Here is a 12,632-nt window from a genome sequence, read left to right as displayed (position 1 = left end):
TCATGCTGTTGTCGTAAAACTCCAATTTTGGTGCCGATTTCTAAAGATGCCTAAGAGATTATCGAAACCTTTCCCTCGCGATGAACCATTGCATTGCGCAACACTAAGCTCCATCTGCCACCTCTGGGCCGTTCATCCAGCCCGCGAGGTGGTGTAGAGGCCAGCTCTCGGCGTTCCTACCTGTGATACTTTGGCCCAGTCAGCACAAGCACTGCAGTACTCTTCATAATGTTTTTACCAACCTAGCAAGTTGACGCGACGGGTCTTTCGATGTTCCGCCTAGCCAACCTCGCCTTCCAGGCTAGTGATGTGCACAAACTCTCCCACCTCACAGGGTGTCCGGCTGCAAAGACCTTCCCTGTTCCGAGGAGGGTGGTATTACCAGCAGTGGTAGCAGCACGACCAGCGGTGGCCCACCCACCCCGCCGCTCGATGAAGACGTCGGCGCTCACGGTGCCGGCGACACGGCCAGCCTGGCGAGCTCCACGCAGCACCGCTCGGACGAGTCCGGCTACGAGAGCGACGGCACCAAGAACGGCGGGGAGGACAGTCCCAACGAGGACGCACACGCCACGGCCGCTACTGCCGCCGCTGGTACTGCAGCACCACTGCACTACCAGCAGCATGCACAGAGGTACTTATACTTGTTGCACTTCAAACGTCATGCTAAATATTTTTAGTAATACTTGAATAGCTAAAGTACCTTAAATGATTAATCGCTTAATTGTGAATGTGATGAAGTCTACAGAACAGCGCCCTCTTAAAGGACAGTGTGGTTTTCGCTTCGTATATTGTTCTGTTCTATGGTTCACTTTAGTATGTGTTCCTGGGAAACGAGAAACAGCCTGCACCTCACGATAAAAAACTTAGCGCTCCGGTGGTTCACTCTGTTTTTGGTTTTCTATGAAAATGTACCAACCGGCTCAAATAAACGTTCTGGTGTTTGCTGTCATGATGCAACTTCTATTTCTATCTCCTCCTCCTCAAAAATAAAGCGGGCGTTGTGCTCCTCTCGGTGGCAGATGTCGTCGTTGCCTCTATGTATGGCTCATAGCTACTGTGGGGATTCGACAAGAATCAGTTACTGGCCTGCTTCCTCCTTATTTTGTCTTTTTCTATTGCATTTGTGTTTATGAGATTGTTTCTTTACAAAGCAATAGTGATGTTGTCGAAAGCGTTTGAAAGTTATTATCTGGTAAATCATGACCGGGCACACGCTGTTCCTGCATGGTTGCGTGAGGTGTAGCGGCACAATTTGTTTACTTCGCACAGGCGAATGACTCAAGCCAACGGGACCGTGCAGTCTCCACGCATCGTCGCCACGGAGCCCGCGATTCACCCCTTCAAAACTGACGTCACATCCACGACCCCCCGCTCAGCGTCGGCGGCGGCAACCGCGACCACAACGACGCCGTCCACGGCACCGTCTCAGCGCCGCTCGTCGTCCCAGGAAGGCTCCAACGTGCAGCGGATCGCAGCCGCGCTTCTGCACAGAATATCCCTACAGTCTCCAAGTTCCGCATTCAAAGAATCCAGGCAGGACAAGTCCAGGTGAGATCATTGTGCAAGTGGTGCTTGGGCAGGTCTGTACTATAAAGTCATAAGACCCCCCGCTTCCCTATTCCTACACTGATTACCATGTTGTTTTTGCAGTGAGCCATCGGGAGTTCGTATTGAACCCGTCATGTTTTGGGGCACAGTGGTTTAGTGACATTTAGTGTGTCTGTCTTAACACGCCTGGTTTTGCACCATTAAACAAGGGCACGTGTGCACGTGATGACCCTCCGAAGACGAGCAACAACTGTAGCTGGGAAACAATAAACCTGCATGCATCTTCTGTCAAAGACGAAACTAGTTTATATTGTAGTTCAAATATTTTTGCATAGTTCAGCTGCTTGCGAATAACACTAAAAGACAGATAAAAGCTTACTACTGCAAATCCTTTACATCACTGCCAATTAGTTCTAAATAGTGTTTATTCTTACGAAGAAAACAAGCCCTTAAATTCACACTTTTGTTCTTTCTTTACGTGTATAGTTAGAAATATCACCTCTACTTGAATTTAGTTTCTTTTTAGGGGACACCCTTAACAAGCCCCTATCATAGGACAATGACAAAGATAACATTCGCACCTCCGAATTGAGAACTTTGTTTTTTTTTTTTTGAGGCATAAGCTTATGAAAATGCCTCACAAAGTAGCATAGATAAGCTACATATCTCTAGTTACATCCAGTCTGGAACATGCACTCACACTTCGCGATACTTTCCCGTAGTCTAATATCAATACTTTGGGATAGTTAAGCGATTAGGGGTCAGATTTATGTTCAACAAACTTTCAAAATGCAATTCCACCACTAAGCTTACGAAAATTAACAACATTCAACCGTACAAGCTTCGAAGACGAAAGTGGAGCCTGAATTTTCTTAAACTACATTACACTGGCAGTATAACCAAAGGTCCATCTGTAAATATATCGTAAGTATTAACCACAAGTACATACCACCATAGAGATCTTGGCATTAACAATTTATTTAACAAAACAAACATTTATAAGTATTCTTCTGTTGTATTGGTGAATCAACATACTGATTTTGCAGTATTGTTACGTTTTGTTTTGCCAAGCATACTCCCTGTATGTATCGTTTGCCGCCCTCGCTGCTTGGACGGCGTATCTGCAGTATTTAAAAAAAGCAGAAATATGCAATTAAACACAGATATTATTGTGCAATAGTGAGGGAGCAAACGCTTCAGTGTGTTGGCACTATTCATTACTTTTTCGTTATTTTGTATTGACGTGACGAAACGACCATATTATGTGTTATTAGGAATGGGGTCTTTAAATTGCACTGTTTTTCTTGTTTTTTTTTCACAGACTTGAGTCTTCGAAGCAGGACCACAACGTAACGCCGTACGACTGCAAGAGCCTGCGCTGCAAGACGCAATCCCTGTTCTCCGTCCTCCGGTGGGGTGACAGCTCGCAGAACGCAACCACGCCAAACAATAGCAGTAATACCAGCAGCAGCAGCAGCGGCAGCAGAGAAGCCCCCGAGTCCAGCCCTCGCTCGGATAGGTCCACGCCTACGAACTCCGGCAGCTCGTCCAAGCTGGAGCAGTTTCGTGCGTGGACACTAGACCGCAAGCTGCTCCGCAACCGCTGGAAGAAGTCTTCGTCGACGTCCTCTGAATGTCACGGCTGTACCTCGTTCGAGTCTCCCGTACTGTCCAGGGCGGGCTCGCAAGAACCGCCGTCGCACGACGTGGTGGACAGTGCTCACTCGACGGCACTCAAAAGTGCATCGTCGTGGACTAGCGTATGTGTTGGCAACAACGACGTCGCGAAGGACAGCGCCAAGGAATGCCGGCTGGGTCGTGCGAGCCTCGAAGATCTGGGGTGCCGCAGTGTCGGGGACGTGTCGGGTGCCGTAGACCTGGGACCACGTACGTCGAGCAGCAACGACCTGCGGCGGCGTCTATGGCTAGAGGCGCACCTGGAAGGAGTTCCTACGCGGCAGCATCGAGCGAGTGACGCTTCTGTGCGTAGTGCGCCCGACGGGGCACGGGTGTTGGCTGTGCGCTTGGCTAAGGACTCGAGGGGTGAGCTTGGCGTGTACATCAAGGGCAAGTGCGCTCCCGACGGCACAGTGCTCGGCTACGTAGTCGCCGACTTGGAGCAGGACGGACCAGCGGCCAGGTGAGCAGCCATGGACGAGAAGGGCCGTAAGCTCTTTTTGTGTGTGAGCGTAGGCGTGCCTAGATAACGGACTGTTGAAGAGTCCGAGATAAGCATACGGACAGAAACACAGTGTGTACGCCTGCCGTTTGCGTTGGGGCAGAGTAGTGCAGAGTTTTGCCGCTAGGGAACTCGGCGAACGCAAGAGAGAGACGAACATCACAATATTAGTTGCTGTGTCGTCGTGTTCGTGTGCTTCATGTGTATGTTGTTTTTGCTAGTGGCAAAATGTCACACAGAGTAGAGTAGCGTGTGAAAGGTCGATACCCCAGGCAATAAAACATTGCATGCTAACTGCGGGCGTAAGACTGCAACACTCGCCGTCTTTTGCTGTCGGTAACTGCAGGTGTGGTGTATTTCGCACTTCATTGCTACATTAACAGCTGCGTGTGCACAAAGGCTGATGCCATGGCTTGTATAAGTTACGTGCTAATCACTTAGTAATAATTGCCTTGCAGGAGCGGGCAGCTCCGCAAAGGCGACGAGCTCCTGGTCATCAACGGTCATCAGGTTCAAGGCGTGGAAATAGAGGAGGCACGTCAGCTCCTTGCTACGCCAGACCAAGTGGTGCACCTGTTAGTTGCCCGTCAGGTGAGATTTCTCGATATATACTTTAATTTCGCTGATCGAGGCTGTTATCGAGCTACCATCAGGATGCTTGCTTGATTGCTTGCTTGACGCTTTTAATTTGGCTCGTACCCACTACAGGAGATTGGCCGTTAAACCGGTGGGTAATATAAGGGGGAAAATTAAAATTGTCAAAAGTTTCGTGGCTCTGAAGATTTAAAAACGGGCCCATGTATGACCATTCTCGCGAGCGTCGGACGAAAATATCTTTGACAACGTAAATACGGATCGTGCCCTTAATTTGTGATGAGTTAAAAACTTGCAGCGTTGCGTGGCACCCGCCGTGGTGATTGTCACTGAAAGCGCGTGTGAAGCAGGTCGTGGGTGCGACTCTCGGCTGCCGGGAAAACAGACCTGGAGCTCTTCGTTAGGGCAGCCCTATAAGCAACGCAGTTTCAGGGCGTGAAAAATATACACGTAATACACGTCTCTGACAATGTAAAGACATGATTTAGCCACAAAGTTAAGGATATACTCGGAAGGGAAGAACACAAAAACTGGACAAGCCGTTCGTCTCGTCTTCGTGTTCCTCTCTTTTGTGTGTGTTTTAATTCGCGTCTAAATCATGTCTTCTAAGTACCAACTAGGCTAGCCAACAGTCTTGTTAAAACGTGTCTCGTGACAATCTTTGAGATGCTGAAAAGCAAAAAACTAGCCGATTTACAAGACCGTGTCAAATACACAAGGGCTTATGCGTTGATTAGCAGCGAAGCTGTTTGAGCTGTCGGCAACATGTGCTTCGTCGTTGAAAAACGCTATCTACATTGTGATCAGACACGTGCTCTCTTCAGTCTCTTTACACTGAAGCTGTTTAAACTACCCGCTTCTTAGCCAATGCCTCAGCGTGAGCGTGTGCCACAGTTTCCAGGCCCTTACTTCCTTCCTTCCTTCTTTCCGTCCTTCTTTCCTATCGGTAACTAGCATGTGCTCCATCATGGAGAACTCCTCGGGTGGTGCGGGTAAGCCCCACTGCCGTGTGCAACAGCTGCAAGTGTCAAACGAAAGCGTCAACGTGAAAAAGAGAGAGAGAGAGAGAAAGGGGCAGACAAAAGTAGGTAGAAATAAAGGGAGTAAGGACGTACAGATATATAAAGATTTAAGAACACAGACAGGCACAAAAAGAGGGAGAAGGAAAGCAAACAGATCTACAGCTGCTTCTCTCTCCAGCGGGGCCCGCTCATGTGTTTTTCTTTATGGTGCGCCCCCCCCCCCCCCCGTAGGATCGCGCGCACGCTTATCTCGCGGCGGCGGATAGCTGTACGTCTTGGGCTTTCAGCGGAACGATTTCGTAGTGGCTACAGGGCACACGAAGGTCATTCGCTCGCTGCAGTCTCCCCGTTTGCGAAAAGAGCGCGCTTTTCAATCGCAGCGAAGTAACAACGGTGACGCTATAGTCAGTTTGCGCTTGTCCTGTGTACACCTGTGCGTATACATTTCTTTCGTGCGTCTCTTGAGTTTGAGCAGCGCGTTTCATGTTGAGCTGTGAGCTTTAAGTCACGCTCGTTCTGTGTGTGTTCTTTTTGTGCGTTCTTTCTTCTTGAGCAGTGAGTTGCACGTTTCAATCTTGTTGCCGTCCTTCGCGTGGTTGCTAACGCATTCAACCAGTTAATTGGTTGCTATCGCATTCATTCCTTCGCCCTTGTGAAGAAACTGACTTTTTTTTCTTATGCGCGTAGTACAGAGCACATAACTTTTGTGGAGGTAATCGACGTTGAATAATTGTAATTGCAGGAGGAAAGTGACGAAGATTACGGTGAGGTCCCGCTGGCGTCGTCGCCTACGGAAACGTCCCGACTCAACGAGCCCCACCGAGCCCCAGCCGAACGGAGGGCCAGCATCTCGCACCCCGGTGCTGCCGCCAACTACAACACTATTCCAGAGGTCTCCGAAGAAGGCGAGAAAGAAAGTCAGGTACGCAATGGCAATTGAATAAGTCATAAATAAAGGGACACCTAAGGGAAGTATCAAGTCAGCCATGAAATTTCGCTTCACGTAGCAATTCAATGTTTCGTTCTCGAAGACATGGTGCAAATGATTGCTCGCTTAGAAGCACTGGCGTAGTCGCGTGATTTGAACCGCCATCACGGCAAGGCTTAAAGGTACAAGTTACTTCTGTGCGCGCGTAGGTACATGATTTTTTTTTTCGCCCTGTTCCACAGCCGCAGCAGGTGTTACGCATGCGTTGTTTTGAAGTATCGCTCGCTCCGCGTGAGCGCGATGGCGTTTTTAATCGTTTATGTGCAACAAGATTTCGTTGATCCTTGGACGTCTCGAAGCAGCATAGATGGGTTATTGATATCGGGGACGCAAAAAGTTTCACAAGTTCCATTTTTGATCTCGCAGCCTCGCGAAATATTCCGAGACTGTGCCGGTAGGTGGCTTGACCTTTAAGCAGCGCGTCATTTCGTGAAGTGAGCTGTACGTCAGTGCCAGCACCACACTTGCGTATGCCGATGACGACGATTGAGGTAGCAGTCTAAGCTGAGACGAAAGCTCTAAAAGGGGGTAGAATGTGACGGGACAGTATTTACAATATAAGGAAGTTATCGCAATAGATTTACTTTGTTCTGATTTGTTCAAATGTCGCGATCCAGATAAGCAGCTAACTTACCAAAAATACCAAAAAGGGCTAAACTGCCGCCTTATTTTTTCGCTGCATGAAATTCAAGGTTGCAAAAGTATCTGAATTCAATTTGTAACGTAATGCTTGCAATGATTTATTGTTCAAACTTCTCGCACTTTTTTACTGCACTCGACGAATGCCACAGGATAAAGTGTTTTAAGATATGAAAAAATAATTTCCCCATTAGGTGATGTCAGTAGAATAGTGTTGAGAGTTGAAGGCAGATTCACATTACAGCACATGACGGAGATCGTTGCTGAGAATTGCCGCGACATTTCGGAAGTCGTTTATAAAAATAACTTAGTGTTACATTAAGCTACTAACGCCATCTGAATGATAATACATGATTCCATGTCGTGCATAACCTTTAGATTGCGTTAACGGGATTCTGAGACAACCAACTAAATACGCAGTGAACACGCACAATTTCTCGGATGCACTGAAAATACATGTGTTGGAACAATTCACAGCTTATAAATCATTTTTTTCTACAAAAAATAATATTGAGAGCATACAGAAATTGCAATCACATCTAACGGAATATTGCCCATGGTAGTTGACCAGATTATTCTGAAAGCAAAAACAAAGTAATAAAGCTTTAATTTATCAAAATCATACATAATATGAACATTTCATGGTAGTATTTTTTGTTTAATATGATATGAACACCTTGAGTTATTACTTGAGCACGTAAGGACTTAATACAGAATACCCCTGCACACTTATGCAGTCAAGTGCAGCTGTTGTTTCTTTTAATTAGCGTTGCCTTATAGTTTACTCGCACACTAGCAACAGTGGTTCATTTTATAAGAGTTTGAAACTTCCCCTTAGTGAAGTCAGTTTTGAGATGTTGCATTTTTTTAAGATTTACTCTGTAATGGAGGGGGGGGGGGGGAGTGTCATACATGTCTGTTTATCATCCCCATGTTTTTTTTTTGCGATAGCAGTTATATATGGGCAGTCTCCGCTGGTTTTATGCCACCGCCGCCGCCGTCATTTACCGTACGTATATACGTATCTATATACATTACGAACTCTCGGGAGTCTTGGTTGCGACAGCGTTTATTCGAGGCGAGACCTCGCAAAACGAACGGGCAGAGCTAGCACACAGACGATGACACAGAGTGGCCATGAGGACAAAGAAACAAGCGGATGATGGTGATTATGATCATGCAGGGATGACAACGACGTAAGTAACAAACGCTCACAATATGAACACTCCAGAAAGAAAAAAAAATAGCTGCCCGCGCTCAGCGCCGAGCTCCTCACGATGCGGTGAAACGAATAGTGTGCCTTCGGCTTACACTGGAACGAGTGCGTTGTTGCCGGGCCCACAAAAATCACTTCGGTTTCTGCACAGGCCCCGTTTGCGAAAACAGTGTGCTTTTCATACACTGCGAGGCAAAACAACTGGGACACTTGTTAGTCTGCACTCACGTGTACCTGTGATTCGTGCGCCGTTTTTGTTTAAAACAGCGTGATACGCTACGTGTCGAGCGGTAAACGTTGTCAATTCGCCCTCGTCCTTTGTGAGTTGCTTTCGTGCGTCATTTGTGCGTGAACAGCGCGCTGCACGTTTCGATCTGCTTGCCGTTCTCAGCGTGACACTCCAAGTTGTTGCTGTCGCATTCATTGCTTCGCCCTTGTGGCGAAACTGTGACTCTTTTCTAGCTTTCTGGTACAGTCAGTATGAGTCAGACTAGCCCATTCGGCCACCGCACTGTGATATTTCCTTCTATTATCTACAGCCCTGTTGCCTTCTTTTGAGCCAGCAACCCTTCTTTTCCCCTTCAACAAGGGGGCGTTCTTACCAACATAGTTCTCTTTATCTGCTGCGGTGGCAGAGTGGTTTCTTGACGTAGAGGTCGCTGATTTGATCTCAGCTTCGGCGGTCGCATTTTGACGGAGGTGAAAAGCTAGGGGCTCGTGTACTGCTAGGTGTCCGTGTACTGCTAGAACCCCGAGATGGTCAAACTTTCCGAAGCTCTCCACCATGGCATGCCTCGTAATCATATGGGAGTTTTGACTCGCAAAAACCCTAGAGGTCATTGTTATACAGTGCACAGTTTCCTTCCTTTCCCATTGTGTGATAATGGTTACCCTTTTTTCTTGCGTTTCGCAGGCGACACAGCAGTACAGCAGCGGTGTACTCTGCACGCTTCCTCGCCGACCCCGCCACCGTGACAACGGCTCGGTGGGCAGCGCGTCGAGCGTCTCAAGCAACAGCGAACTGCTCACCGTCACTTTCGTGAAAGGCCCCGGCCGAGGCGCCCTGGGCTTCAGCGTTGTCGGTGGCCGTGACTCACCCCGCGGGGCCTTGGGCATCTATGTGCGGCGCATCTTCGCCGGAGGCCAGGCTGAAGGCCTGCTCCGCGAGGGGGACCAGCTGCTCTCACTCAACGGCGAGCCCTTCGAGGGCCTTTCACACGCCGAAGCCATCGCGGCGTTCAAGCGCGTTCGCCAGGGCGAACTGGTGCTCAGGGTGGCACGTCGGCCCCCAAAGAAGTGAGTTGCCTCCATTTGCCGGAATCGTGAATTGGCCACATACACTCAAACCTCATTAGAACAGAGGCACACCTGCCATCAATATACTTTGACATATTCGAAAATTTGTGACGAGCATATTTGTAGCACTGTATCTATGAGAGATATGCTTCGTGTACTTTCTTTTAAACGATAATTTGTTATATACGGGTGTGTTATATCGTGGTTTGAGTGTATACCTATGCTGATTCATACTCGTTCACACATATTTTCATACACAACACTCCTTGAAACTCGTGTTCAATTGCACTCCCGAACGCGCTAATTTTTTTACACTCACACCAACTCATACCAACACCTGGTAATGGTGCCTTTCTTTTGCACTTGCAGTCACTGCACCAGGTCACATTTGTGCTCGTGCACTTTCAGTCTCTGGTGCCTCTATATGAAGCAGCATCTATTCTCGTCCACCAGCACTCACTGGCATCCGCTAAAAATTGTCGGGGAATTTCGTATCTATTAACATTATGTAGAAAAATATTCCGTTTTTTTTTTTAGTCACACCCTCTCAGATTTCACAGTGCTCACTCCTGTTTAAAACAACGTCCACCCACATCGCTTGTTGTACTACTATAAAAGGAATGTGGAGCCAGTATACACCAGTGTCATTTTTAGTATGCTGACCTATGGCTCGGGTGAACTATCATCTTCATCTAGTAACATTTTTACACTGCAATACTAGTCATGTTCTGCATTCTATGCGTTACCTTGTAAGTGTAGGTGACACATTCACTGATGAACTTTCCTTACCCACTGAACTACCATACAAAATAAAGTGTTTGGATGGGAAGTTAGGACATAATACTGCAAGGAGGTAATACATCTTGCTAGGGCTTGGCCAATGAGTCATTTCTCATACAGTAACCATACACTGGCTTTTAATTTCCCATACTCCACTATAATATGTGACACATATACTCAACGTTCATAACAATGCACATTCCACTTAATCTACAGAGAGTGAGTGATGAGAATTCTTGAATTAAAGTTTGTAATGTTGTGTATACTATTAATGAATCGAATAATTAAGTCCCTAGTTCAAACAGGCTGGTTGGACATGCCAACTAGTTCATTATATCTGAGCCAATTTTTAATAAATGTTCTAACACAGTTGTTATGCATCTTCTTGATATCTATAATTAGGCATGATACTCTTGTATGACCACGTTGAGACATCCCTGTGTCATGATTCAGGATCACATTTAAACATCGCTGAAACTGAGTAGGTTAAATCTGAAAGCAGACAGAGTGCTAGACTTTTCGAAAGCCTGTACTGAAAAAAAAAAAGGATTTGCAGTGGAGAGTTGCTGTTTAGGGATTGCCACAATGTGACTTGGTGGTATGTGATTGGGACTCTGTATAATGGGTGATGTGAAGTTAATCATAAAGGTGTTGCTCATCTAGCTATGAGTGTGCATTGGCCTGATAATAGTGCCCAGGTTGTTTGTGCTCAATGCAATAATTCAATTAAATGAGAGTACACAGAAAAAGTCTTTTATGGTCTTGAGAGAACAGAAACCAAATAGAAATTCACTGCTTAAAAAAATAGAAAACGAAACATTTACAGATTACAAAATAAAAAAGAAAACAATTACAAATTACTACAGAAGATGATATAATACAGCTTTAATTGCTAGCTGTTACAGATGAACTGGTACTTCTGCAAGCTTGACGATTAGAAAATGATAATGAAGCAGAAGAAAGGCTGTCTTCAGCCACAAAGTAATTATTGTAAAAAAGTGGGTGACAAACTCTTAAATTTTACTTTTGTATGCTGATGTAATTGTATGAGCTTGGGGTGCCAATTAACATATTTTAGTACAGCTTCTATATAAGTCATGTTTGTTATACTGTGCTACACATTTATTGCCATTTAATGCTGGTTACTCCCATTTTTTCCTTCCTTGACATGCTTAATAACAATATCTGAAATGTTTCTTTACAGCTCACAAGTGTCCAAGTCCTGTTGTAACTTGGATAGCATGACATAGAGAAGACGCAAGGTTTTTCAAGCATTAACCAGTCTCACAACATCTAGTCTGCATGGACAGTTGCATCTGTGATACCATATGTGAATGATTACAGCCCTACTCATCGTCTCCCAGCTTCAAGAAAGTTTTTGTACAATAGCTTCCCATTGAGTATCAGTTTGTGTGCCTCACAATACCACTATGTGCTGCTGCTACTAAGTTTGCTCACTGTGCTTGCAAACTGATACTATATTAAAGTTAATTAGTTTCCACCCTGAAATTGTCTTATTCTTTTTCCCTGCATAAAAACTAACACAGCCACACATCCACAACTCTCAACATTGCATTCACTGTGGCCAAAAAACATTCACACTGAAGTAATGTAGTTGTGAGCTGGAACAGTTTCATATAGTATTGGCGAATTCCACTGGGAGAGCAGGAGCATTCAAAAGCACGCTGAAAATGCTCTCTTCAGATCTGGCGTGTTTCAGCGGTCAAACAAGTGCAGGAGCACTGTGATCCATTGGTAGATCGAGAGTGCTCTTGCGGTGCCGAGAGCAGCCAGAAGCAGTTTCCAGTGCTCTCGCCTGAAATGCGGAGTAGGCTTAGTACGACAGACAAGTAACGTCCTTGAACATCACAGTCTCTGAAATTTGCTTCAGCCGGTGAGTGCGACGACAATGGTTGCAACCATGTGTAGTTTGACAACACTGTTTTGTACGGAAGGCTACGATGACAGCTGGACTTCTGTCAAATGCGTCGTTGCTCAAAGATACTAGGGACTAAGATAATGAAGAACATGGGGCTGACCGATATCACGCGCATTTTGCTGCTGCCCCACAGAGAATATGATGGGGCTTGGAATGTTTTCCATCGCATGGTCCCCCTGCTCATCAACTCCTTCACCTGCCCTCAGGGAGCGCGCTGCATTCCAGCGGCAGGTTGAGTGGCCCTGCTCTCAGTGCTCCCCTTCACACCTCACTGCCCTGCACCTCTACTCCTGTTCTCTTAATGGAATTCGCCTTTAGGAAAGGAAGCAATAAAGTCAACTGCTCTGCTATAGACAATTCTGTATTGAGCGATGTACAAGCTATAAAAGTGCCCTCCCGCAAAAGGAGCCTTTTGTGGTCAGTTTTTT

At 46.4% G+C, this 12,632-nt stretch overlaps 1 protein-coding gene across 3 annotated transcripts in view; it reads left to right on the top strand.

Moving 5' to 3' along the window:
* The window catches only part of LOC119174215 (uncharacterized), a 197,505-nt gene extending 185,731 nt beyond the window's left edge, over positions 1 to 11,774 (top strand). For all 3 annotated transcript variants that reach the window (XM_075889687.1, XM_075889689.1, XM_075889688.1), the window contains 7 exons: positions 335 to 634; positions 1,273 to 1,551; positions 2,873 to 3,691; positions 4,189 to 4,321; positions 6,089 to 6,268; positions 9,103 to 9,485; positions 11,470 to 11,774. In XM_075889687.1, the coding sequence (XP_075745802.1) occupies positions 335 to 634; positions 1,273 to 1,551; positions 2,873 to 3,691; positions 4,189 to 4,321; positions 6,089 to 6,268; positions 9,103 to 9,485; positions 11,470 to 11,515 (2,140 nt within the window). In that variant the 3' untranslated portion in view covers positions 11,516 to 11,774. The remainder of the gene's footprint in view (positions 1 to 334; positions 635 to 1,272; positions 1,552 to 2,872; positions 3,692 to 4,188; positions 4,322 to 6,088; positions 6,269 to 9,102; positions 9,486 to 11,469) is intronic.
* Positions 11,775 to 12,632: the final 858 nt, after the last annotated feature.

The sequence above is a fragment of the Rhipicephalus microplus genome, chromosome 3 (genome assembly GCF_043290135.1).
Source record: "Rhipicephalus microplus isolate Deutch F79 chromosome 3, USDA_Rmic, whole genome shotgun sequence".
NCBI classification, from domain to species: Eukaryota; Metazoa; Arthropoda; class Arachnida; order Ixodida; family Ixodidae; genus Rhipicephalus; species Rhipicephalus microplus.
The sequence above is the reverse complement of the archived record's forward strand: the minus strand, read 5'-3'. Positions and strand labels throughout refer to the sequence as shown.